We start from the raw sequence: 27,896 nt of genomic DNA, 5'->3' as shown, positions 1-27,896 counted from the left end.
TGATACATCGAATACTTCAGTTCAAAGATTACCCGTTCACCAGGTTAGTCCTATCAACTCACTTTTAGATAAGTTTTCACCACTTTTCGAAGAACGAGTCGGATGTGTTCCCAATTTCAAAGTTTCACTTCAACTTCGAGACGGAGTAAAACCCGTTTTTACAAGGGAGCGTGACGTTCCTTATGCTCTCCGGGAACGTGTCAACAAAGAGTTGGACTCTCTTGAAGCTGATGGAGTAATATCCTTAGTTCCTGCTAGTGACTGGGGGTCGCCATTGGTAGTAATTCCCAAACCAAATGGTGGTGTCCGGTTATGTGTCAATTACAAATGTGGTGTAAATGAATGTCTAATTCAATCAAATCATCCAGTAAGAAGAATAGAGGATGTATTTCATAGTCTCCGTAATTCCAGATATTTTTGTAAATTAGACCTTTTCAAAGCTTACCTTCATCTAAATGTTGACGAGGACAGCAGCATGATCCAAACCATCTCAACACATCATGGTACCTATTGCATGCATAGGCTTAGTTTTGGAATCAAGACGGCTCCATCCGAATTCAATCGAATTCTTTCTCAAATTCTTAAAGGTCTTCTAAAAACAGAGTCATATTTCGACAATATCATTGTACATGGAGAAATGCTAGAAGAATGTTCGCAGAATTTAGAATTTTGTTTACAACGATTGTATGATTATGACCTTCACTTAAACAAGCAAAAATGTTCTTTTTTCAAGAGAAAATCGAATATCTCGGACATGTTATTGAATACAACAAGATAAGTAAATCTCCAGCGAAGGTTCGTGCTGTTCAAGAAATGCCAAGGCCATCAAGTGCCGATGAAATCAGACGATTTTTGGGACTTGTAACTTATTATTCCCGTTTCATTCCAGACTTTTCAACTATTTCATATCCACTTCGATGTCTACTTAGGAAAAATGCACCTTGATTTTGGAGTGCTAGTTGCGAATCAGCATTTATAAAACTGAAATGTGAACTTTGCAGTGATTGAGTACTAATTCCATTTGATCCCAGTTTACCAGTTATCCTGACTACTGATGCAAGCCCTACTGGAATTGCTGCAGTACTGAGTCACTCTACAGAAGGCATAGAACGACCTATTGCCTATGCTTCTTGTGCACTCACCAGTTCTGAACAAAACTACAGCCAGTTAGATCAAGAGGCCTTAGCTATCATTTTCGGTGTGACGCAGTTCTTCAACTACGTATTTGGCAAACCTTTCAAGCTGGTTACCGACAATGAAGCACTAACAAGAATTTTCAGCAAGACTGCTTCAATATGCTTCCTACTTATCAAGTTTTGACTACTCTGTACAATTCAAAAAGGGATCAGAAAATCAAAATGTTGATTGCTTGTCCAGGGCACCAGTTCAAAAGCCCGAAATGTCAGTTGATGAGTTCATAGGCGAAGAAGCAAATCAAGTATACGCCGAAAATATATTCCAGATTTCAAGTCAACAAATAACATCGCTGACTATCCAGACTGAAACAGGACAAGATACAGAACTGAAGGAAATAATAAAGAAGCTAAACAGCACTTGCGAAGATTCAGAATTTACATTGCTTGATGGCACTCTTTTCCGAGGGGACAGAGTCGTAATTCCAAAAGGTTCACGTTCTACAATACTAGATGAACTTCACGAAACTCATTTGGGAATAACGAAAATGAAGCAACTAGCAAGAAAATATGTTTATTGGCCAGGAATTGACTCCAACATAGAAAAATTTGTCAAAGAGTGCAAAGGATGTGCTCTAACAAAGTCAAATCCACCAAAGGTGTCTATCTATCCATGGGAACTTCCAGCAAATAATTGGGACAGAATTCACATCGACTATGCTGGCCTGTTCGAAAATTACTACTTCTTGGTGTGTGTCGATGCCAAGTCTAAATGGGCAGAAGTTGAAGTTATCAGAGATACCCCAACCAGTTCTAAAATTATCCATCTACTTGAAAAAATTTTCTCTTCTCATGGATATCCATACGTTATTGTATCTGATAATGCTGGAATTTTTCAAAGTGACGAATTTCACACTTACAGTTTCAATCATGGAATTTTCCTAAAGTTTATAGCTCCAGGACACCCTGCAACAAATGGTCTTGCAGAAAGAAATGTGCAAACCTTAAAGAGGAAATTAAAAGTTTCATTCCTCGAACAAACTTCAATACCATTCAAGGTTCAAAACATATTGTTTCGCTATAGAACAACCCCTCTAGCTTGTGACAAGTCTCCAGCTGAATTATATCTAAACAGAGAATTTCGTATTCGCTTGAACTCTATCTTCCCATTTCATCCAACAACATCAAAAATTTCCAGTGGTCCTGTGAGATCTTTTAAAGTGGGGGAGAGAGTCCAGGTTCGAGTCTTCATAAATAACCGAAACGCCTGGCAGTTTGGAAAAGTAATAAAAAAGTTTGGTTCACGCTATTATTTGATTAGGCTAGATTCCGGACGACAAATGAAAAGACATATTAACCAACTGCATTCGACCGGTGTGCCAATGCACCTTGAGGAGGACCCTTCTCAAGAGTGCCATTCTAATGTTTCCAGTGATTCAAGACAACGTACTGTGGTTTTTGATGTTCCACGGATTCCAGAGAAAGCTCCTGCAATCTCCTGTGACAACCAGAATGCTCCCGCGGCATCCCAGAATACCAGCCAACCTGTTGTGCCACTGCCTCGCCGTTCTCAAAGGAATATAAGACTTCCTTCACACCTAAGGGATTATCAATTGTCTTAAGGGGGTTTCTTAATTAAGTGGGTGAGACTGTGAGGACTCTCCTCTTCTCTATTCGGCGGCGCTAGTGTCGCGCCTTCTCTATGTACTTTAACTTCTATCTTGTGCTCCGGAACACAGAGCAGCGCCATGTTTAATACTGTAAATACGTGTATATTCGAATAAAATAAATTAAGTGTTTCTATCATATTTGTGCTATCCAGTAACATTGCCTCTTCAATTATATGACGGTCACCACAGATGTAGAGATGAAAATTTATCTATACTTATCTATATAGAACCTAAATACAGTAGACACTCGCTTTACGCAAGTTTATTTTACGTGGTTTTGATTATACATGGTTTAAGATTTGACAATTTTATTTTATTTTTCGCGGATCAGTTTAGATTTTACACAATGCCGCAATGCAAACAGATAAAATTTTCCCCTCTTTCAAAATCCAAACTTCTAAAGATTGCAGATTACGTGTAATCAACTGTATTTTAGCCTGCTAATAATCAAGCTTGGGCCACTGGAGACATTTTATGCAATTGGTTTCAGAGCTCTTTCCAGGAGTAAAGTTATTAAACTCGCACAGTTCAGAACTCACTGGAAGAAGAGCTTTTAGGAGTGACAAAGGGCAAAACCAAGGAAGATACCGACATTGATAACACAACCAAAAACGTTCACACTGAAAATTTTGAGCCGTTCCGAGACAATAGAAATGATCTTGCTGATTTGTTAGTGAACGAAGATTCTATAATGGAAATAACGCAAGTGATCACGGATGAGTTAATGCTCTGCAAAGAATGACAGAGAAAAATTCTTAATAACTGCCAAAAGACTATCATAGCCAACTCCTCTTTATAAACAGGAAACGAAATGAATTGATGTTTTCTTTATGCATGTTGTGCATAAAAGTCGAAATAAGTACACATTAAACTATATAAATGCAATATAGCAATATAGCAATGCAATATAATTCGATATAAATACAATTAGTCATCACTAGAATGAAGTATTTTGTCATCTACAGAACCAAAACCACTAGTATTAGGGCTCAATTTACGCGGCATTTCTGTGGAAAGTAAACCCCCGCGTAAAACGAGGGTCAACTGTATATCTAAGAAAAATGCACTTCAAATTTAAAAGCATAACATATATCAGAATCACAACATCATTTTACTTTGTTTAACTGTTTCCAATATCCAAATTATGGATGTTGTTTCATCCATAGGCGGTTGGTGTGATACAAAAGTGGAGGGTCAAAAGTGTGGGGGTTAAAGAGTGACACCCTGCAAGTTGATTTCTTTTCCTTTTTCGTAAAATAGAACAATTACTGGATTTCCACATTACTGATTAAGTGACCTCTAAAAAATGTAAAATTTGGCATAGAAAATCAAGAATGATAACCATCGTGAACTCCACTTGCAATTACAAGTTCCATTCTTTCGACCTAACATGAGAAAAGTCCATTTATTTAGAATTTTTATTTTTTATTTTCTTGAAATAAATTCATCTACTTAAAAAAATTCTGAAAAAAAGTACATATTTCTACATCTTAAAGTATTCTGACACAAAACTATAGGCTACAGTTGATACTAGGTTTTATGAACTGACAATTCACAACCACTCAAGATTTTAGAAACAGGTAAACAGGTTACCAGCACTGAAAAATATGTTGTTGCAACGATGCAATTTGATTTCACAAAATCTCAGTTTAATAAATGTTTTTTGTGGTCCTTAAAAATTTGTAAAATCCAGTTTCAACAGTAAACTGCAATATTTTACTAAAGTGTTGATTTTTATACAATTAAGGCCTGAAAATACGTTGTATTATTACTAAGTTCATAGTTAAATATACTTGTTGAAAATTGCATAAACAAGTATTTTGCATACACTGATTACAAAATGAAATAAATATTTTTTAATATCAGAAGCAAAACAACTGCAATGCATGAAAAATTGAAACATTGACCAAAAAAGTTTTGTAAAAATTGAGTTTAAGCTATATCTTACTTGTTTTGAGCATGGTAATACTCCACAAGATGTTGCAACAATTCGGCACCTTTTTTAGTCTTGATTTCATTTACTTTGATTAGATACTGTAAAAGAAAGACATTTTCATTAGGAGGGATGCAAAAACTCTAACAAATAGTTTGCCGAAAGCTGAAAAAGCTTACATTCTTGTATACCGACACTGATTTATTTTAACATCAGCTTAATTTCTCTCAATGGCATAGGCTGCAAGTTTTGTAAAAACATTTATAATTGAAATTTAAAAGCCAAATATATGCCTTTTTTATGCAATAAGAAAGCAGTTAGCATAAACATATCTCATTCATTCTCTCAAATCGTTAGGCATTATGTTCCAGTAAATTCTAATGATAAAAGAACTTTATATCAGCAACACCAACAAAAAAATTTTTTTCCCAAGTATTTATGCAGGCATATATAGGTAGAACGATTCTAGAATTGAACTGCAACAAAAATCTCATGCAGCACAAACTTTTGAATATGAGTGTGTATAAAATAAATAAATACACAAATAAAATAAGAAATAACAACATCAAAAAGCGCAAATTGCAGATTACTGCAGACCCCTGTTTCAGAGTTATAAGGAACACCTTTTTCAATGCAAAAGAAACGAGCTCACAGAAGAAAAGAAATCTGACAAAAGCCAAGAGATAAGCAAACAGCTTTAAAAAAATATATATCAGATTAACCAAACCTTCAATGAGAAAATTATAAACAAGCAACAAACCAATAGGAATATGAACAAAGAGCGAAAGCTTTCTCACAGGTACAATACAAGAGAAAGAAAGAATTCAATTGAACAAAAATTAAGCCACAAAGCTTATGAAGATGACAAAAGAGATGGCAAAATTTAAATAATGAGCCAGTGGTAAATGTGTATTTCATTAAAAACGCCCCTGGTGGTAAAAATTTTAAACTATTTTTTTTTCTCACTCAAACAAATTCCTATCCCTTCCTTACATTCTACACAAAATTTCTTTTTTTTTTTTCTGAGCTATAATTTCGTCTCAAGACAACTTTAAAGTAGGGTTGTTTAGTTATGGACTATGTATGTTGAAACTGACAGTATTCGTTAAAGCGGGGCCATTAGTACAACTTCGAAAACAAAATAACAAAAAACAAATTAAATTTAATCAAAATTTTTTGAAATTTTTTTTCCAGTTGTTACAATAGACTATTTTTGGGGTCCCCTCCCCCCAAAAAAAGATATATATATATATATGCACACAATACCAAACAACTAAAAACCCACTTATTCTGAGAAAGTTTTTTCTCTTCTTGTTTTTGACTATAAACTGGAGAAATGAAGTAAATGCGCGTAATACTCAACGCTTACATAAAAAACTTTATGTTTTCTAAACCAATCAAAATTAATAAATACATCATAAATCAAGGAAGCAATGGCAGGTAAAATAAGCCCAAATACTTAATTAAATAAAAATCGCTGAACATTGTACTATATAAATACATGAAAATGCATAATATTATTCCCCAATAAAACTTACTTCACACATCTGCAGCTGAAAAATTTTTCGTTCCTTTTCCATTTCTTCAGCAATCTGTTTAAATAAATCTTATTAGTGAAAAAAATACAATTATTATTTCAATATAGCACATGTAAAATATTTTTATTACAAGAGTTTTTTCTCCAATTTTTAAATATTAGATGAACATTTATTGTGTGTTAATGAACACTTCATTCTCTTTTCAAGCCTTTAATATTTGAATTTATTATTTCAAACATTACCCAATTCCTTCTTTTACTCATCCTTTGAGCCAAAAACCATTCTGAACCAAACATCCTCGCTCATTCTTTTACACTTGTTTTTTGTGCTCTAAAAACAGCTCACAGCATCAAGAGTTTGTATTCCTTCAAATATCAAGAACGTGAAAAAGGACAGATTGCACTACAACTTAGCACTGATTGGATGGATTCATCTACGATTATGGGGATTATGCATACCAGTGCTGTTATGCATACCAAGGAGAGGGTCCAAGAGGTCCGCTCCCCTCCCACGGCCCTTGAGTTTTTTTTTAATTGACTATGATCTTATGTATGCAGTATGTAAAATAATTCCAAGCAAAGGTACCAATAATTTCAGAATAAATAAATGAAAAAAAAAATATATATTCTTTCTTTCTTCCCCTACAAAATCTAGAATGATGGTTTTGCTTCGCTGTTTTCATTTTTGACTATGAGAAAAGTAAATACCTTCATTCTTGTGCTTTCTGGTATTTTAATTAAGTATTTGTTAATCATAAATTTATTTTATTAACTAATGCTAAGTAACTATTCAATATATTTTTAAAAAATGTTTTTTGTTCCCGACAATGGATAAAATCAAAAGAATATGTTTGGATGCGTGTTGGAGTATGATATGAGAATAGTGGATCTTTGATCCTGGACCCCCCCCCCCCCCTTTTGAGAAATTCCTGTGTGCGTCACTGATGCATAACACTACCTCTGACTTATTATCTCGCACAGTGCACTTTAATGCAATCTTAGTCACATGGCACTTGCCTATAATCTACTGAATTGCTCAGGAAAATGTCAGCTACAATTTTAAAAACACCCTCGTTGCTGGAAGTAGAGGCTGATCTCGCTATTGTGAACAAACATTCTGGAAAATATTTCAGGTATTCCTTTTTTTTTTAAACTGTTATCTGGTATTTTACCTATAATTTACTATTTTCTTCAGTAACAATTTAAATTTAATTATAAAGGGCATGATAACAAATACAATGAAATCCCGTTACAATGAATACTAATACAATACAATTTCTGTTACAACAAACAAAATTTGGGGAACCTTGAAGCTAGTTGTAACGGAATATATTTTGAACTATATAAAAGATTCATTTTGCTGTCTAGATACAAAAAACTTCAGCTTAAAATCAAAAGTACGATGGTAGGTTGGTGAGTGGCAAAGTACATACTGAGCAAGTGAACCAAAATGGCTGCTTCTTTTCAGCCTACTTTCCCAGTTAAAAATTAAAAAAAAAGCATGTAAGAAAGTTTAATGCATTTTTTAAAAATATTTTTGAAATGAAAGGCATTTTTTTTTTTTTTTTCAGAAATCAGTTTTAAATGTTAAAGAGACATATTTGACACAGTTTGCAATCTAACTTTTTCGAGAATATAGGCTTGTTTAGTTCCTTCTTACAGCGCTTGAAATTATTTTGGACACGGTTCAACATGTCGATTTAAATCATTTACCCATTTAAATATTTACAGGTCATGATTTGAAAGATGAAGTCTCAGGACACATAAATTTTCATTGGTCCACTTTGTGGGGACTGGAATAAACCACAAAACAGTAAAAAAAAAGTATCATTGATGAAAACCCTATGCTCCAAAACTGAAGTGATTCACCACAGATCAGGTGTCCAAAACGGGAATCAATATGAGTTAAAGTGTAGAACTCCTTCTGCAAGTTATTCAGATAGCCGAGCATAATTAGCACAAAGCACTTTCAATAACATTTCCTTTCCTCCATATATTTTTTCTTTATTTTCAGAAAGAGCATAAAAGCAGATGCAAAAACTGTCTACTTTTAAACCCCAAACCCTAGCCTAGAGAATTTTGCTTTCTGCTAGTTTAAACCTAGACAAAAGCCTCAGGACCAAGGTCGACTTTTTGCCCCAGAACCGAGCTTTAATTAATTGCAAAAATGAAAGATAACTTCTAATTCAAGTTAAAGAATTTCTTAAAGATCTGAAAGAAAACCAGTAAGTTTAAATCGTAAACAAAGCTTCACTGCAGTCACAATACAACAAAATATTGCATGAAGATTTGTTATTCATAAAAATATACCTCAGCAGGAGATATTTCTGTTCGAATAAAACCTGCTTCTTTTGCCTGTTGTTTCTTCTCCTTCTCAATTTTCGTTCTAAAATGGTTAATAAGGAAAAACTTAATGCAAGACAAAAATGCATTTTTAAGAACAAAATATCTAGAGTATGGTTTCATTTTAATTTGTTTACAAAAAACATTACTTTTAATGAAACAAGATCAGATTACTCAAAGAATACAGATAATAATAAGACATACTTTTGCTAACAGAGCAATGCCGCTAATTATTAAACCATATACAAACTTAAAATAAATGAAATTGAATCTTTTTACAATAGCAGTATGACATGCAATAAATAATAATAGAACCACAAACTGTTTCTACAATCACGAAACTTCTTTAACTATTTACAATAATGTAATGAGAAAGTAGGGGGGCCTGTGCAGAAAAAGGGCAGTAACTGCAAATTTTCATTTTTTTGCATTTTTGTCATCTATTGTACTTTATTTTTATTATACAAGCTTGCTTATTTGGTTTCCGCTGAAAAAAAAAAGGCATGAAAAAAGTCTAATGCCAACATTTCCCTTTTGTTAGTATTGAATCCAACACACATCTCTTCAAATATTTCGAAAACTCCATTTCTGCAGATACTGCCATTTACCCATCCATGGCAGTATAGCCTCTAACACATGCTAACTAGTGCAAAATTTTCCCTTAATTCTAAAAATATAGTCAGAATTGCATTGAGGAGAAAGTAGCTTGATACAAGGGGGAAAAAAAACAGCTTGATATGAACTTAAGATTAAAAGAATGAAGTTTTATACAGGGTTAGGATATTCATATGGAGCATCCAATTACAATCAAAAATGGAGGTGCCTAAATGAACATTACACAGGCGCTCCATATGAAATTTCTATCTTCTATGACAACCTTTTTGAGTTATACATGATAAGCTCATAGGCACATAAATATATTATGGAAAAACTTGTCAAAATTAGAAAATTTTCCCATTCATGCAGGCGTATCGACAAAGAAACTAGTCAACACTTATTCATGGGTGATTATAATAGAAATTTAGGTTTAAAATAAAGTGGGAAATTTTTTATGGATATAATGCCTGCTCTACTTTGAACAAGGAAATAAAAAGGTGAGACTTTGCAGCAATCTCTATAAAAATTTTTAAAAATCCATACAGCTAAAACAAAAAAAGGAAATATTAATGCAAGGGGGGGAAAAACCTTTTGCAGCCTTAAAAACGTTAAACTGATACGACATGCAAATGGTAGGCGTGGGGTACCTCAGAGGGAAAACAGCCTTAAAAGCAGATTTCATTGTTTGACTCTTGTCTAGTCATTCAGTCTAATGGTTTTAATAAAGTGCTGATAATAAAAAATGATGAATACCATCAAACATTCTTAGAAGTTTGAAATAAATATGTAATTTAGAATTTGTTTTTTTATCTCCAAAACATAATTTGAGTCAACTTTTAAAAATACAAAAATGACATGAATACATACATTTTTGTTTCATAATCTTTCCATGCTTTTTCAAATGGCCTCTTCAGATCCTAAATTCAATTTAAAAAAAAGCAGAAATTTGTTCATAACTGGTATCCAAATATTATAATACAAAAATTGCATTATAAGTGTCATTCTCATAGATACAACTCGTCTCGTGTCCTTGTCATAATTTACAAATATTTTATGACTTGTACATATTGCTGGGGATTTAAATACTTTTTCAAGTAGAGTTTAACAAGATAATAAAAGTAAAATTTCTATATTTTATTTTCAAACATTTTTTATGTAAGTTTAATGTACCAAAATGTCCTTCCCTGACTTGTCCTCACTGTTAATAAAAACTATTCCAAGCAAGCAAACAATAAGTTCACTTTTTTTGTGCTTTCTATTTCAAAATATGGAAAATTATTCAAAATTATAATATAATTATTCAAAATTTTAATATAATTATTCAAAATTATAATACAATTATTCAAAATTATAATATAATTATTCAAAATTATAATAGATATTATAATTATTCAAAATTATAATATAATTTAAAAAAAAATTATTTCAATTTTGATTCAAAATAATCTCACACAAATATTTTAACATTGTCCCCAGTAAGCTACATCATTCCCTCTTAATACAGTTGCACCTTGTTAACGTAAAACCACTTAACATGAAATGCTGGTTTGTTTTTGTGAGTTTAAAATCACTTAATAATTTATCCCACAAGATGAATTCCAGTGAACATGAAATAATTATCATGATTTGTGAATTTTGCATGAATGAGTACATGTAAAAAATTGTAATTAAACAACTCAGAATAGCTATCAAACAAATTAATAATGGTTTAAGAACCGACTTAGGTTGATCTACCCTCCTCGCGTTTTCTCATCAGCTACATTTAAAAATGTAGATAAAAATATTACAAACACGATGGTATTGGGCTCCAAAACAGAATACTGCTAAATTTGCAACGTACGTCTCTGAACAGATGCTTGAGCTGCAGAAAAATTCTGTTCAAATGTGAGAGGAAATCTCAGGTAAATTTTCTGCAAAAATTCTACAGATTTCTGAAATTTCTACAGAAACTGTAGATTTTCTACAAATATTTCAACTCAAAGTAGAATTTTGCAGATTTCTTTAAATTAGAAGAAAATCTAAAATTCTCGCAAATTACAATAATTCAGTGGAAAGCTCACGAAAAATGTTGAATTCGATAAGTCATTTGCAGGAATTTTACATTTGCTTTTAACTTAAAGAAATCTGCAAAATTTGTGCAAAATTCTATCTTGAGTTGGAAGATGTTTGTAGAAAATCTGAAATTTCTACAGAAATTTGATATTCTAAATCTGAACCAAGTCTGATTTTTTTTTTTTTTTTTTTTGTTTTTGGTTCCCCTTTTCCTTATTTTTCCCAATCGATCTTCATCCACAGCAATTTCCTCCATAAGCGTATATTTTGGAAACATGCCAACATTGAAACATGTCCATCGCCAAAAACTGTGTCTTGTTAGGAATTCAATCCTTTGGCATCCTGAAAATACTTCAATTATCTTGAACGTTTTGAAGTGTTTTATTATATGCTACCCTAACTAGTCTCATTTCACTTCTTATTTCAGTAATTTATTTCTTAACATTATTTTAATTGCTCCTTTATACTATGTAAAATTAACCAAAAAGAAAAAAAAAACCATGGTTTGACACCTAGGTTCGGATTTGTATAAAATTTTATATCTTTGTTCTTTATGCATTTTAGAAAGCATATAAAATATTTTTAGAGAATCTCAATCAGCTTAGGCTCCACAGAAATGCATAGCAACAGCAAAGTTTTAAAAACTGAAAAAAAAAAAAAAAAGAACTCGTGTATGAAACGATTTTGATTTAGGGCTCCCAATTTGCAGAAAAAGTCATGTTGGTTGTTTGTGTATACAATGCTTGAAATACTTGCAGAACAATTTTTGTCAAATGATTTCATGTTAAGAACATCAACAAATATTCTGCTTTGAGGGTATTGGGTTGACTAAGCAAAAGTGGATAAATTTGTTACTTTTTGTTTGCACATTTCCAGCCAATACCTTCAAATTTGCAAGAATCTGCAAATTTTAAGCAGATATTTTAAATTGAAACAGATCTAATTTTCCGCAAATGACACTTATTAGGCTCAAAACGTGACATTTTTGCAGGAAAAAGATTGTGTAATGTTTTTACAAAATTCTGCAAGAAATGTAAAAAAATTGTACAAATTTCTGTGAAGTTTCTTCTTTAATTTGAAGATACTTGCAGAAAATCAGCAGATTATTTTAATTATTGAAACTTTAATTCCCAACTTTTAAACACTAAATTCTACGATTTGCTCACTTTTACTTCACTACTATTGTGCAGCATAGTACCATCATATTTGTAATGTAACATGAGAAGAATCTTTATGAGAATAGGTCAAACTAAATCAGATCTTAGACCATAATAATAAAAGGATTCCCTTACATATGTCAGTACCTCATTTATTTTTTTTAAAAGCTACATAATATAAAATAATGCATGAAAACTAAATTATGATAAGCTATTTCCTTTTTAAAGAATATTCGCATATGATTAATCTAAGAAATCAATTATCTTTGGATATTAAAATCAAATTTTAACAAAATTTGTCATTTCCTCACTAATGTATAAAGTGGAAGGAATAGCAGTAACTAGATTATTTTTTTAACAAGTTTACTACTTTGTTTCTATTGTTTTCATAATTATTATAGCTGTGAATGTGTGAATTGCTGTGTAGTTTCTATATTTGATCTAGCCCCTTAGCATATGCGCATGCAATAATTGTGCTAGCCACGTTCCCCCAACCTATAAATATTATTATTACTGCTGTTACACTATTGTTGTGACCTTCTGATTTAATGTAGTTCTAATTTTTAGTTGTTGGTTCTATTGAGTTTATTGGCGCAAGAGCCTTAATAGGCTATACTGCGCCAAACAATTGTCAGTAAATAGAAGAAAAAAAATGCCAAAAAAGGAAATTTTATGCCGAGTAAAAAACACAAAACTTCTAGAATTTTGAAGAGTTTAGCCAAGTTTTGAATTTTGAAAAACAAGCCAAAAGGCAAGACGAAAACAAGGACAAACACTAAATCAAAGGCAAAAATCTGATCTCCTGAAGGAAGGGGAACTCCCCCCACCAGTTCCCTCAAAGATGGATGAAAATGATTGAAGAATTTGAAACCAATATGATTAAAATTTGGACAATCAGAGAGGATATGCAACACTGTCCTAAATTTTAGTAATTAACTTCACTTTAGTATAATAGTATTCTCCCATCTTGAATGTCACTTTCTCATTTTTGAAACCAAAATTAATTTAGTTAAATATTTTGAACAGTTTAAGGACATATATTTTTTGCTAAAAGCCATTGCATACATCTATCCGTTCAAAATATTTTAAAGGAGTCCATCCACTTTAATTTTCCGAACTTTATGAGCTTAAAATGACTGTTTTTGTAAAAATGACACAGAAAAAGCAAGAACAAAGTTACATTAATAAAATATACAAAGTACTCAAACAAAGCTATATAACATCATTAACTCACATTTAATTTTTTTCATTTTATGAATATCTCAAATTCAAAACAAGCATCATTATTTTTAAAGATGAAAAAAACAAAAAATTCTTCAACACTTCTTTTAAATTTAAAATATATAGATGGTTTAGAAATGTTTAAAATACACAAGACATTTAATTCTGTATCACAACTATTATCGTTTCTTTTTCGTAATATATAGAGATAATTTGTCATAGAGAATATAGAGAATTCTTAACTCTCTGGCGGTTTGACATACGAGCGGAATTTCACCTGGAAAAGGTCACCTTGGGAACATGGCTATCTGCTCGAAATGGTCAATACTTTTTATCTTGAAATTCCCTCCCCCTTTCGGAAGGAGATAAAAAGCACTTAATCCCTTTTGTCCAGGACGTGCTGTCAAAGCTCAACCCCTTTCTTTTCAACGCGTGTCGCAGGGAAGAGTGGAACTCCTCCAGACTGCCAAGGTCCGTCCCGCCCATTTCTGCCCTCAACACGTGTAGCAAACGAGTTGAATTCCTTTCAGCCAGTCGTGTTTTACTAATCACAACTTTCTGTAATATTTATGAAGTAATAATCTAGATTTTAAATCTCTGGAATTGCTATCTCCTACTACTGCTCTAAATTACTATTCACATATTTTATTATTGAATTTAACTACTCATATTCAACATTTATAAAACAATATTTGGAACAAGTTATTTCAATATAAAATAGCTAAATGCATTTAGTTATGATTGTAATGTTTTGCATAACCTGAAATCATACGTAATAATAAAGAGCAATAAAGGAATTTCCTCCCCCCTTCCGCGCAACAGCAATTCGTTGTTTTTCTTTTAACGCTGGGGGAAAAAAGCACTGCAAATTTATACATCTATGCATACTTTTTACATACTATGTTTGTATATGTATATTTTTTTCTTTATTTGTGCATTTTTATGTTTCGAATCTCGCCATATTTGAGACTAAGTGATCGTAATAGCGGTATACCTAGACTTGCCTTATTTCCGAAATGTTCAACCAGGACCCCCCCCCCCCACCGTGGGTATTTCAAAAGGTACACACCCCGGCTGGTTTTCAGAGTGTTTTAGAAGGTAGTTTATTCTCAATGCTATGGATAAATGATTACTAATTATCAGCCTAAACCAGGAATAATAAATGATACATGACGCAAGCAGATACATTTAAACAATTTATTTTGTAAACGTTAATCTTTTGATGTTACTTCAGCAAGAAATGAGGAATTGAATTTAGAACAATATTTACTTGTTTATTGCTTTGGCTAGGACTTTTTTAGAAAGTCTTTTTTGTTTTAAATCTTTTTGTAAAATTCCTTACAAGCAAATCGGATAGCAATTTTATAGCTCATAAATTACAAATCTGTACCTCAGAGCTAAACTAACGTGATTCACATACGCTACTTTACAGGAGAGAAAAAAATATGTCATGTGAGTGCAATTTTCGAAAATATGTAAAATATCCGATATTTTCAATCAACGCAAACTAATGTCTTCAAAATAGTAAATGCATCCTCAAATCACTCTTTATTTATTATTATAATGTGCAGACTTAAAATTAAGGTTTCTTTAATTATTCATATCTAATATTCCATTTTACATTTTAGTCAATTTTAATAGAGTTAATATAGCGTTAGCTGTTCTACTCATTTGTCTTCTGTTAGCTACTTTTACACAGTTATATGATTCAGAAAAAAACAATATGCAACAGTCAGGGGCACAGTCATAAGACATTTTCTTTTGTTCCAACCAATGGTTAACATTTAATCAGGTACTTTTAATATGCATTAAAAATGTTACATTACTAATAATTTTATGAATAAAAAAAATACATTATTTTGTTATATTAATGTGTAATAATACATCATAAAACTATAGTGCATAACTTTTTAGGTATTTTTAATAATAAATGAGCTATATTACTATGATTAATATAATTTTTATACTGAAAATACCGTAGTTGGAAAAATAAATATCGAAAATATCAAAATATCATGATATTTTCAGATTAAATATCGGATATATATCGGCGAACCCTAGCAGTAATAAACAGAAAATTCAAATTTTTGGACTTACGTCAGTCTGGCTACGAGGTACAGAAATGAAAAATTTATTATTTTAAATAATCCTTCACGGTTAATTATTTTTATATTTTTTTGGTCATCTGTAATGAAACTTATATTTTACCGAGACGTGAAGTAAACTGGCCGGGACACTGGATTTTTGAATGAAAATCGGGACTGTCTAGGATCTCGTTTGAAAATCGGAAAACAAATACTAAATCCAACATTCACTGAATTATGGCGTATTTAACAAAGCTATTATTAAAAAACACTGACAATCACATGGGATCTAGTATGGGGGGCCTCGATGAGAGGCTCAGAAGGACAGTGTAACCTCCCCAAAAAATTCTCATTTGAAAAATGTGGAAACACTATTGCAACATTGAGATTCTTCTTTCAAATTTTAAAAGTTGTTTTTAATGATGCATAATGTTGCTTCTCATTAGATGTTATGTAAGTATGATATAATGTGCATGCTCATGTTTATCATTTGGAAAAAGTAGAACTTCATTCGAAAATTTGAGAATCCACCTTTCCCGCCCCCCTCTCATTTTATTTCGGAGTGCCCCTGCTAGTAGTTAAGACCTAAGTGACCGAACTAGGTATCAAATCAAAGTTATGAAAACACAATTAAAGCAAAAAATAGTAAACAACGAAATACTTTTAAATTATAGTGGTAAAAAAAAAGTCGCAGCAAAAAAGTTGTTAAAAAAATTTTACGAATTTTCATCCCCGTAAAAGGTTTATTAATTAGTATGAAGCATGAATTATGATGATTTTTCTATAAAAATCAAGGTTTTATAATTATTTTTGCTTAAGTTGTTCCAAGGAATTGAAAGATCATATGACTTGTATCAAGCAATCGCACAGATTAAATAGTGATTTGAGATAAATATCAGGCTTTGGGCAAATTGAGATCAATGAAAATTCTGGATTTGTTGCTTAATAAAGTACAAATAGTTAAGCTCTGCTGAAGTTTTATTTTAATTATAAAACGGTTTAAACCTTTATTTATTTTTCTCTATTTATTATTATTCCTTTTTTTACATAAAAGAATAGTTATAAATTCTCACTTAACCATTTCCCCATTTCCATCTTCCTACAAAATACTGTAGATCTTAAGCAACTCCATAGAAATTTCCTTTACTAAAAGTCAGGTCCCATTCTTCTGAATTTCTTCCCCCTCTCAATGAAAAAAATTCCGAGGCTCTTTATTTTTTATTGAAAAGAAAAAGCTACAAACGATTCAATTTTTGATTTTTTTTTTTTTTTGAAAACTATTCATTTTCATATACTTTTCCATTTTTAATAACAATAAAAAAAATATTATTAATGTTCTTTGCTAACAACTGAAGTTTTTTTTTTTTTTTTTGTATAAATGTTAACACAATAGCTGCCTGGTGTTGTGCAAAATTTTTGCTCTTACTATATATTGTTTATTTAGTTTTTTTTTACTTATACAGAATTGAAATTGTATGCTAAGAGATAAATGTTTGTTTTTCTTTGTGATTAAAATAATTATAAGCTGAAGTATTAGACAGAATCGGTGAATTTAAAATGTTTCTGATATTAATGATTGAAATTTGCGACCAAAACCCAAGGCCAATCAGTTAGAGTAAATAAATTTGAAAAAATATCCCTTTTTTTTATATTTTTTATAATGTGTTTTGAGTACAACATCTGCGTAAATGTGCATAAAACGCGACGTAAGTGCACATAAAAGTTGAAAATTGATCTTTTACGTGTACTCTTTGGTTTTTTTTACAGCATTGTGATTTTATAACAGTTAAAGTTCCTAAATTATATGTTAGTAGCGAATAAAGCCGTAGCTATAAATTTATTTCCAAAAGGATACTTAGTTTGTTTTCGTTCAACTTGAAATCTCACTGCTTTTATTTATTAATTTATTTGAAATGTAATTGAATGTCATTGTCGTCAATTAAATTATGTTGCATCCATTTACAGCACAATCATTAATTAAATGTAAATTTTAAGCTTAGAAGAAAGAGAAGTGGATATTTCATTCTTGGAATCAAGTTCTGCTTTTAGCAGATGCTTACAATAAATAGTTTGCTTAGAAATCTTTGCGTTGATAAGAAGGATGCACTGAACCTTGAAACCCCAACCTGATGAAAGGGTATTGTTTGCATGTGTGAATACAGAAGGTGGGCCCCTGCGCTCCGGGGTGCCGCTCTCAGGAGAGGGGAAAGGAAACGCAGGATTCTACGCCTTGGACCGTTTGACAACGAAAATTTAGTGTCAGAAAAATACGTGTAAAACGCTAGCGACGTGATCTTGCTACGGCGTGATAAGACGTGCAAAACCGCTGGTAAGCTAAATAGTAAAATTTAAGATTACAAAATGGAATGCAGTTTTTGCATGTGGTTTGAATAAAGAAATTTTTAAAATAAATTTGATTCTCCCAGGGAGAAAAAATGTACAATGAAGGAATTCTCAAAAATATAGTTAGAGGTCTGATGATACACAAAATAATACTTACCCCTTTAACACCCTTTAAATCACCTTTCAATATATTGTCTAAAGGAAACATTATTATATTATTTAAATTTTGCATCTAGGGAGAAAAGAAAGAGAACATGTGTTAGTTCCTTATAATAACAAGCACTAAAAATTAAAAACAAATTCTCATCAAAATGTACGTTTATTTATTTATTTTTTAACTTACTAGTGTTTGCATTAATGCAGATAATTCTTTTGTTACTATAGAAAATTTGATAAATGCAGCACCTAAAATACAAAGACAAATATTTTAAACAAATATGAACATTTTATTGTAACAGAAATACAAGTTCTATTGTGGCATTTATAGCACATGCACATTACTATAAACTTACTGATATTTGTCATTTTCCATTACAAACAAAATAAGAGCATAGTATTAGAAATGGGAGGGAGGCATAGGGGGATTTAGGACTGAGTTCCTGTAGGGGGGGGAGCAGGGTTTGCAATTATTATTTTTTGTATTTATTATTTTTTTAAGCACTATTGGCTGTAATCAAGGCTGGATTTAGACTTAACGTGGCTCTAAGCTATTTCAGGCTTTGAATCTCTCTTGTAGTCTGGACAACTTTTCTGTCGGTGACATGGAAGGCCATCCCCCCCCCCCCAGGGACGGATTTAGGGGAGGGCAGGTGAGGCTACTGCCCCAGGGCCTCAACAACAAAGGGGCCCCCACAGTAAAATTTTACAAAATATCCTAACTTTTACGGGTCAGCAAATTTTACGTTTTTCTCCCAATCCCTATATATCAAAATATTCAGATATATAGCAAAGTATTGGATATTTTCGAAAATATGATGATTTTTCAAACCCTGATTAGGGGCCTCCACTCCTTCGTTGCCCCGGGGCTTCCACACTTCTAAATCCGGTCCTGCCCCCCCCCCCCACTATGTTCTTGTCTTTTTTCCTGTCATGCATAAGGTCATGCCCATCGTTTTATTAATATGCTGACTGCTGTCCTTCTTTAACTGAACTTCAAGAGGGGAAATGGCGTCCCTTTTAAGTAGGGTATAGAATGCAGTAGACTCACGGTTTACACGGGGGTTACGTTCCACGTAAATGCAGCGCAAATTGAGACCTAATACTAGTGTTAGGGTAGGGGTTTGGTTCTGCAGATAACAAAATAGTACTTCATTCTAGTGATGACTAATTGTATAATAAGCTTAATGTGTACTTATATCGACTTTTATGCACAACATGCATACAGAAAACATAAATTAATTTCGTGTTCTGTTTATAAAGAGGAGCTGGCTATGATAGTCTTAAGAATTTTTCTCTGTAATTCATTGCAGAGCACTAACGTATCCATGATCACTTGCATCATTTCCATGATAGACTCTTCCTCCACTAACAAATCAGAAAGATCATTTCTATTGTCTAGGAATGTCTCAAAATTTTCAATGTGAGCCTTTTTGGTTGTGCGTCACCAATGTCGGCATCCTCGTTGGTTTTGGCATATTTTGTCACTCCTAAAAGCTCTTCTTGCAGTGAGTTCTGAACTGTGTGAGTTTAATAACTTTATTTCCGAAAAGAGCTTTGCAACCAGTCGCATAAAATGTCTCCAGTGGCCCAACCTCAATTATTAGCACGCCAAAATGCAGTTGATTATGCGTAATTTTTAGGAGTTTGGATTTCGAAAGAGGGGAAAATTTTCTGTTTTCACTGCCGCACCCGTGTAAAACCGAAACTCATCCACATAAAATAAAATAAAGGTGTCAAATCTTAAACTGCATATAACTGAAACAACATAAAATAAACCCGTGTAAAACGAGGATCTACTGTATCTCCAATTTGTTTCTCCTCTGGAGGAATTTTTGTATAATTGATATAAAGTTCTGCATTTTGAAGTCTTATAAGGGGTAATTGGAAATACAAAAATCTCGGAAAAAATAAGCAAAATACTTTTGCAAATTATGATAAGTTATCATAATTCATTATGATAAATTATCATAGTGCACTATCATAATGCACAGTAAAAATTGTTTTCGGGTCCACAAATCAATGACAGCAGTCCTCAGGGAGAAAAAACGAGGAAGAAGAGTAGATTGGTCATTGCTATTTGCTTACATCAGCTGTCAGTTCAATGGCATAAGCTATTGATCACGCCTGCAACCCACCCACAAATACAACAATGAACTAAATACAAAATGATCAATAGTAAAAAATGCCTTAAAAGAAATGATGTAAAATAAGTGATAAAATAATGATGTAACAAGAGAGTAACATGCTGCCCATTTGGACAATTCATAATTTATACATGTTTAAAAAAATTGAAGCACACTATCATTAGGAATTTCAAAGACTCATCTAATTCATTTCAAGAACTCGAGAACAATTAAAATCATTTAAAGCACATTTGCCCTTTCCAGTCTCTGAAAATTAGTATTAGATTGTAGAGTTTTACAGTATTGTTCTAACTTTGTAAGAAACAACTATTTTAAGTTAAAGAGGAAAAAAACCTAAAGATTTCTCATTACAGTAACTTATTTTCTCAATTACAAGTAGTGCAAAAAACGAAAAGGAATAAAGGTAGTACAGTGAAACCTGTGTAAGTTGACCACTCGCGGTGCAGAACTTTGGCGGTCAACTTATACAGGTGGTCAACTTATAAAGGGTGGTAATGATTTTTTTTTTTTTTTTTTTTTGTCATTTCTTGCACCATGTATTCATTTTTTGAGTAATTCACCCTTACTCTTTCTGTTCAACTCACTTTCATTGTTTAACATCATTGAAAGTGAAAAAATTATTAAAAATACTATCCAAATATTTTTTTTTTACTTTTTCCTTGTTTTTAACTATAATAGACACTGTAGTTTTAGAAATTCCATATGTGCAACCTAATTTTCTCTGGCTTTCTCCATTTTAAATCAATTTTAATATTTCATACTTTTTATTAATCTCAAGTTCAACTAACTTTCTTTTTGAAGCCTTTTTATGTAAAACTTATAGCACAAAGAGCAACAAGCTCGGCTCTCCCAGTTCATAAAGGCACAATTAAAATGTCCTATCTCTTAATCCCTTGCACCAGAAATGTGTAACTTTACTCATTAGTAGGTCCAGATCTGCGTATCCGCAGTGCGAGGGGCCCATGTCTTTAAAGGGGCTAACGGCCCTACAAATTGAAGAAAAAATAGAAAAAAATAGCACTAAGACTTATTTACTTTACAAATAGACACTGCTGGCCACTAGCGAGGGCCTCTACATATTTTGTAGCAGGGGGGCCCAAAATGTATAGATACGGGCCTGCTCTTTGTAGCACAATTCCTGTGTTGGCATAACATATTGCAACTGAAAGAAAAGACTTTGAACTTTTCTACTGACACCTATTTTCATTGAACAGAGTACAACAAGCTATCTTAAATAGAACAACAAATGAAAAACAAGTTTGGAGAATAAAGAGCAGCATAAGCTTTATGCTGCAGTTTAGTTAGTAAAATGCTAGTCCGTCATCAAAGCATTAAAAACATTCTTAGAAAGCTATCAAAAAGAAAATAATAATAATAATAATAAATAAATAAGGAGATAATAAAATAAATAATTTGCTGAAAAAAGTTTAAGAAAATAAACCAAGTGGTCAACTTACAAAGGGTTTTTTACAATACTCCAAACCAAATTTGGCGTACATTAGTGGTCAAGATAGACAGGTGGTCAAGATAGAGAGGTGGTCAAGTTACAGAGGTTTTCCTTCATTATATGAGATAGGACTAATTCCGTTCCTGACAAAAGCGGTCAACATAGACAGGTGGTCAACTTTACAGGTTTTACTGTACTTAAAATACACCACCAGCTCAGTTATTCCATCCGAGGACTGCAGTTTCGTGCTTTTTAGCACTCATCAGCCCGGAATAGGAATCATATAAGCTGGTGGCGAAAATCCTCTTAAGGGAGCCAAGAGAGCCAAACAAACTGGTAGCTAATGTAGAATTAGCACACCAGATGAGTGACCGCAGCAATGGTGCGGTTCAACTCAAAGATTGATGGCGAGGCATGGTATTTTGTAGTAAGTTACCGCCCTGAGCCAGGGCTAAGGCAGAAATACTTAAAATACACCACCAGCTCAGTTATTCCATCAGAGGACTGCAGTTTCGTGCTTTTTAGCACTCATCAGCCCGGAATAGGCTCTTGGCTCCCTTAAGAGGATTTTCGCCACCAGCTTATATGATTCCTATTCCGGGCTGATGAGTGCTAAAAAGCACGAAACTGCAGTCCTCTGATGGAATAACTGAGCTGGTGGTGTATTTTAAGTATTTCTACCTTAGCCCTGGCTTGGGCGGGAACTTACTACAAAATAAAGGTAGTGTTTTTTTTTCTTTTTTAAGTACTGCATTCAAGATTCAATAAACAGCAAGATATGAAACATGCGAGTCAGAGAAATGTATCTGAAGTAATACGTTACAGAAACGTGAGAACCATGATTTTTACATTTTTTATGCAGGATGGGCAAGGAGCTGAATTTGACATATTTCGGCATTTTTCCCCTACCCTCTCCCACTTTTTATAAATTTTAAAATTTATAACTTGTATTCACTTTTTGAAATTTCCAAGAATTTTAAAATGAAATTTTTTTTCAAATACTTTTTTTTAAAGGAAGAAGTCATGAAATTTTTGGGAGTTGGGGACCTATAACAAAGCGGGTGCCCTAAGCCATAGCTTTTTTTTTTTAAAGGTAAATCTGGTTTTTTTTTTTTTTTTTTGTTTTTGTTTCTAATGTGTTGAAACAATCGTAGATTATTTTAAGTATTGCAGTTGAATACATGTTCCTTATTTTCACTTACATACTTGCCCTAATGGTTTTCAGTTCAAAATACTCACTTTGGACACATTTTCAGTAACCCAGTCAGGACTGTATCCAGAGGCTGATGCTCCCCTACCCCTCAAAACCTGAAATGTTTCGTATCAAAGTTGTTGGGGGGGGGGGGGGGGTTCCAATTTCTAATGTCAGCAAAGGGAAATAACAAAGTTTTATTCTTAATTTTGTAACTATTAAACGAGTAAAAATTTGAAGAAATACAGAAAAAGCAATTCTAGTTCTCAATAGCTGCAAAGCATACTTGAAATTTAGACCCTTAATTAGGACTTCCTGCTCTCTCTCCCAATTCATTTCAGAGCTGTCCAAGCCCCTTGTCAGTTTGGTAGACTTTCCCTCCTGCAGGGGCGTGCACGGAAATTTTGGGGCCCAGTCATAAATGACTTTTTTGCCACCCACCCCATACTGTTTACCCCTATTTTCACACCTAGTTTTAAAAATATTGGGCCCCCCTCCAGGCTCGGGCCCGGGCAAACAGGTGTCCCTTCTCCCTCCTGTGCACGGCCCTGCCCTCCACCGCCTTAAACTTTTATAAAACTTACACTGTACTGATTCCCAAGTTTCCAATTAGGCTAGTATCTGGTTGCCAAGATGTACCAAATTCAGCTCCTTGATACATGCTGAGTAAAAAATGCAAAAATCATGATTCTCGCATTTTGTAGCATATTTTTCACGATAAAATTTTGTGACTGATATGTTCCATGTCTTGCCATTTATTTAATACCGAATTCAGTATTTTGGAAGTTATTTTGTTATTGCTTGTTTTTTTTTATCTTACTTCTACTGCATACTGTTAATATCTTAAGCATGAGAAAAAAATAACACATACTCTAGTCTCTTTCATTTTCTGCACTACTTGTGATTGAAAAAAAAATGTTTTCTTTGAGAAATATTTCGTTACATTTATTTTTAACTTAAAACGGGCGTCTCTTACAAAGTTATAACCGTAAGACTATGCAATCAACTTCTGGAAAGTGAAAATAAAGTGCTTTAAATAATTTCAACTGTTTTAGAGTCTTTGAAAATTATTTAAGTTTTTGAAATTCCTTGAAAAGTTCTTCAATTTTGTCTCTTATCAAGAAAATAAAGTATGAATTGTCCAAATGGCCAGAATATTCCTCTTTCATTCTTATTTTCTGAATCTCTATACTGCTTCTTTTAAACCATTTTATGCAATTTTTATACTGTAGGGCATTTGATGAAGGGGGGGGGGGGAAGAGTGATCAAAAACAAACTACACTAACAGCCGATATGAGTAAATGACAATGTGCTTTTCTTTTCTCCTCTATTGTTTTTCCTCTCTGCCGATTAATGTCAACGATTTGTCGAGCAAGCAATTTTTATTTTGATTGATCTTGATTTGCCTCAAGAGCCTATGCCTATAGTCTATCAGGCCTCAAGATATCGATTTTTGTATCTATTTTTCAAAAAATTTCCCAGGGGAGAAACCCCCAGACCCCCTGAAATTACGGATGTTCTAAATCTAATATAGAGGTACACTTTCCTGTTATCCTTATCACTACAAAGTGAATAAAAAAATAATAAGAAATTAAAATAAAAATAACATCAGTCCAACAGTGGACTCATTAAAAAACGAGACTAAAAACATCTTCTATGTTAATATATTTTTATGCATGCTTGTGTGTCTATATGTATATATGTGTGGGGGGGGGATGTAGGGCAATGGTGTGCATCCGGGCCCCTCCCGAAAAAATTTTCTGGATACGGCCTTAAACCCAGTGACAGCTTCACTACTTGCAATAGTGTACGCCATTTCTCTCCCCCCCCCCATTACAAAAGGAGTTACTATTCTCTTTATTTTACCTTCTGAACTATTCAAAAAAAAAAAAACAAAAATCATGATTTTTTCATTTAAGATTTCAGAAGGTGTGTTTTTACTATGTATAAAGTCCTCCCAAGACTGGGGGGGGGAATTGCCACTTTCGTCCCCCACCCCTACAAATTTTCCCATGGGGGGAGGGAATAACTACCCATGTCCCATAAAATCAGCAAAATATATTTTTCTGTTTCAAGGTGCAGTAAAGTCTGGCTTGTCAGGGTTTGGCACTTGGCCCCCTCCTTATTTCAGAAGCATTTATTTTCATGAAAGTGCGATAAGCAGAGGAAAATTGGCAAAAATAAGGTTAAATGAAGAACGCAAAGCTTGTCATGTTTACATTTTCACCTACTAAATGCAGTTACTGCTGCAACTTAAACATTTCAATCTTAGATAATCACGAGACAAATGTATATTTCGAGTAAATTTTTTAAAACTATATATAAAAATCTTTAGCGTTAATCATCAAAACTTCATTTGTCATTCTTCATAACAAAAATAAACATCAACAAACTAAGAACGACAAATTAAGAGTTAAATTTCCTCACTCAAGATGTTTACTGTAATCTCAATTGAAATAAATTATAAAGTAATAAAATAAATGTGGCAGACGATAAATTACGTATAGTTTGCTACAACATTAAATGGTTGCTTCATTTTTGGCTTCATATAGTCAAATTTTTTTTTCCTCTTTCATAAAATTTGTTTAAAAAAATTCATTCACATTGCCATTTATTGCCAAAATGTCACTACACTTGTAATTATGGCCTGCGTCCATTCTTCCTTTTCTACTTGTTTTAACCCTTAACAGGGGAGGTGCAGTGTCACAAACCGCTCAAAATTTCATCCGATCACTCCTATTTCATTTTCAGGCTCTTGTTTTTTCTTTTCTTTGATTTATCATTTTCCAAATGCCGGGTGCATTTTGCTCTAGCGAATGTAGCAGCTGTCCTCATTTCTTTGCTTATTTGCATGTCATAACTGACCCAGACAATTTAATAAATCAATTACACGCTGAGCCAGAAGTGATCCGTTTTCATATCAGTTGTTTAAGCTAGACCAATCGTATTGGATTTGGCAGTTGCACTAATGGATATGGATTCCTAGAACAAGAATCGAGATGGGGTCGCATTCGCCCTCACCTCCTATTCTGCAAGAGTTCCCCGAATGAAGTGTGAGATTAACCCTTAACAGGGGAGGTGCGGTCTCACAGACCACTCAAAAGTTCATCTGATCACCACTATTTTATTTTCAATCCGATGGAATGGCTTTTCCCAATAGCTTTTTGTTTTGTGACCTTCAACGCTTCCCTTGCTTATCAGTATCTTTAGGCGAGTGCATCAGGTTTAAATTTCATTGCATTCTTTAGAAGCAGTCTGTGAGACCGCACCTACCCTTCAATGTTACTATTTTCGGCAGTAGTAGATATTAGGCTCTTAACGTTAGAGTCGCGGATATAGGTTCATTTATCTTATCCGCGTTATGCGGAAGAGATTCAAAATATTCTAGATGACGCTGAGAGTTGTTTGAAATGTTCACAAACGTTACGCATATGATGAGAATATGATGTTTTAGGGACAATAAAGGCTGAATTATTCCTCGAAATATGGCACGAAATACTAATAGTTAAAAGGATGTCAAAATGTTCCCATAACTTGATATAATCAATTTTCTGGTACTAAAATGTTTTGTATATATTAAGCAACTAAAATTAAATCATTAATAAATAATAGATTCATTTTTATTGCGAGTAGTTGGTTATTTACTGCAGCATATGATTTTCTCGAAAAATCTGAAGACTCCAGCAAAATTTCCTCGGAAAAGGTATATTTTAATTCAAATTTTTAAAAAAATTTTCCCCATGCTAATAAAAGTTCAAAGAACATCTGAGGGAAATTACAGGAATGTATCTTAATTACACGATTTTTAAGAATTTTTTAAATATAGCGGTCTCTGAGACCTCACGTCCCCTGTTACGTCCAACTTTTTCACCTCCTCTGTTACGGGTTAAAGAATGGATTCATTTCAAAAATAGTTGACATGTGTCTCATTTTCCTGATCAGATTTAAACTGCATTGCCACCAAGAGCAGTAGAACTGCTATAATAAGTACAAGGGCTAAATTTAAGATTTTAAATCACAACTCTCTTCAAAGATTTATATCTAGAAGAGACCTCAAGCTTACTTTATACACCTGTTGCGATACAGGGCCCAGGGCCAGGGTATGTTCTGATACATACCTGTTGTGATACAGGGAATGTAGAAGTGACCTCAAGCTTAGTTTAGAGAAGAAAAAACAGCAATATTATTTGACTACATTTTTTTGAGAAACCATGTAGTTGAAAAGTTTGATATATTAATGGGTTTTTTCTGAATTTTATCAAGTTCTTAACAATCACTTTTATTCCTCTAAAAATTCTGATTAAATATCCCATAAACTTAATGAATATTTGAAATTTTAAACAAATACATTTTTGGTTGAGTGATATTAAAAATGTTGATCAACCTAATCTTACAGTAAAGAACAGCCATAATGCATTCTCCCAAGTTTTAAGCAAGTTGAATGTTTACATATCTCTTCTGCCTCTAGTATTTAAATTGATAACGTTCTCATTGAATGAAAAATCCTTTTTCGTTGTGATACAGAGAAAATTAGCTAAAAAAAGAAAATCTTGTTACAAATGATAACCCTCCCCCCCCCCTTCTCCTCTTGTTTTTTAAATGGTTTTTCCTCCGTATCTCACAGTTAAAGAAATAATAGTGATCATAAAAAAGAAAAACTAAATAAATTTTTTTATTACATTGAAAGTCAAAAGCTTAATTACCTCGTTAAAAATAAAGCAAAATCAGCATGAAACAATAAAAAATCTCATTCATAAAGATAAAATCATTCAGGGGGGAATTTGCATTGGAAAAGGGATTCTTTGCAACTATGAAAAATGTGCCTACAATTAGTTGCAGATTTGTGTGGCTTAAATGCTGTCTTTATATTGACTTTTTAGCACA

General features: G+C 32.8%; 1 protein-coding gene across 1 annotated transcript in view; it reads right to left on the bottom strand.

Moving 5' to 3' along the window:
- Positions 1-27,896, bottom strand: part of LOC129226598 (arfGAP with SH3 domain, ANK repeat and PH domain-containing protein-like) — an 82,356-nt gene that overhangs the window by 46,852 nt on the left and 7,608 nt on the right. Inside the window, exons 4-9 of the mRNA XM_054861223.1 lie at positions 18,414-18,475; positions 18,228-18,302; positions 10,081-10,130; positions 8,584-8,659; positions 6,275-6,328; positions 4,752-4,837 (exon numbers count right to left, since the gene is read on the bottom strand). Coding sequence (XP_054717198.1) covers positions 4,752-4,837; positions 6,275-6,328; positions 8,584-8,659; positions 10,081-10,130; positions 18,228-18,302; positions 18,414-18,475 — 403 coding nt within the window. The remainder of the gene's footprint in view (positions 1-4,751; positions 4,838-6,274; positions 6,329-8,583; positions 8,660-10,080; positions 10,131-18,227; positions 18,303-18,413; positions 18,476-27,896) is intronic.

This window comes from Uloborus diversus, chromosome 7, assembly GCF_026930045.1.
Source record: "Uloborus diversus isolate 005 chromosome 7, Udiv.v.3.1, whole genome shotgun sequence".
In the NCBI taxonomy this organism is placed as follows: domain Eukaryota; kingdom Metazoa; phylum Arthropoda; class Arachnida; order Araneae; family Uloboridae; genus Uloborus; species Uloborus diversus.
This window is presented reverse-complemented; position numbering and strand designations above follow the sequence as displayed.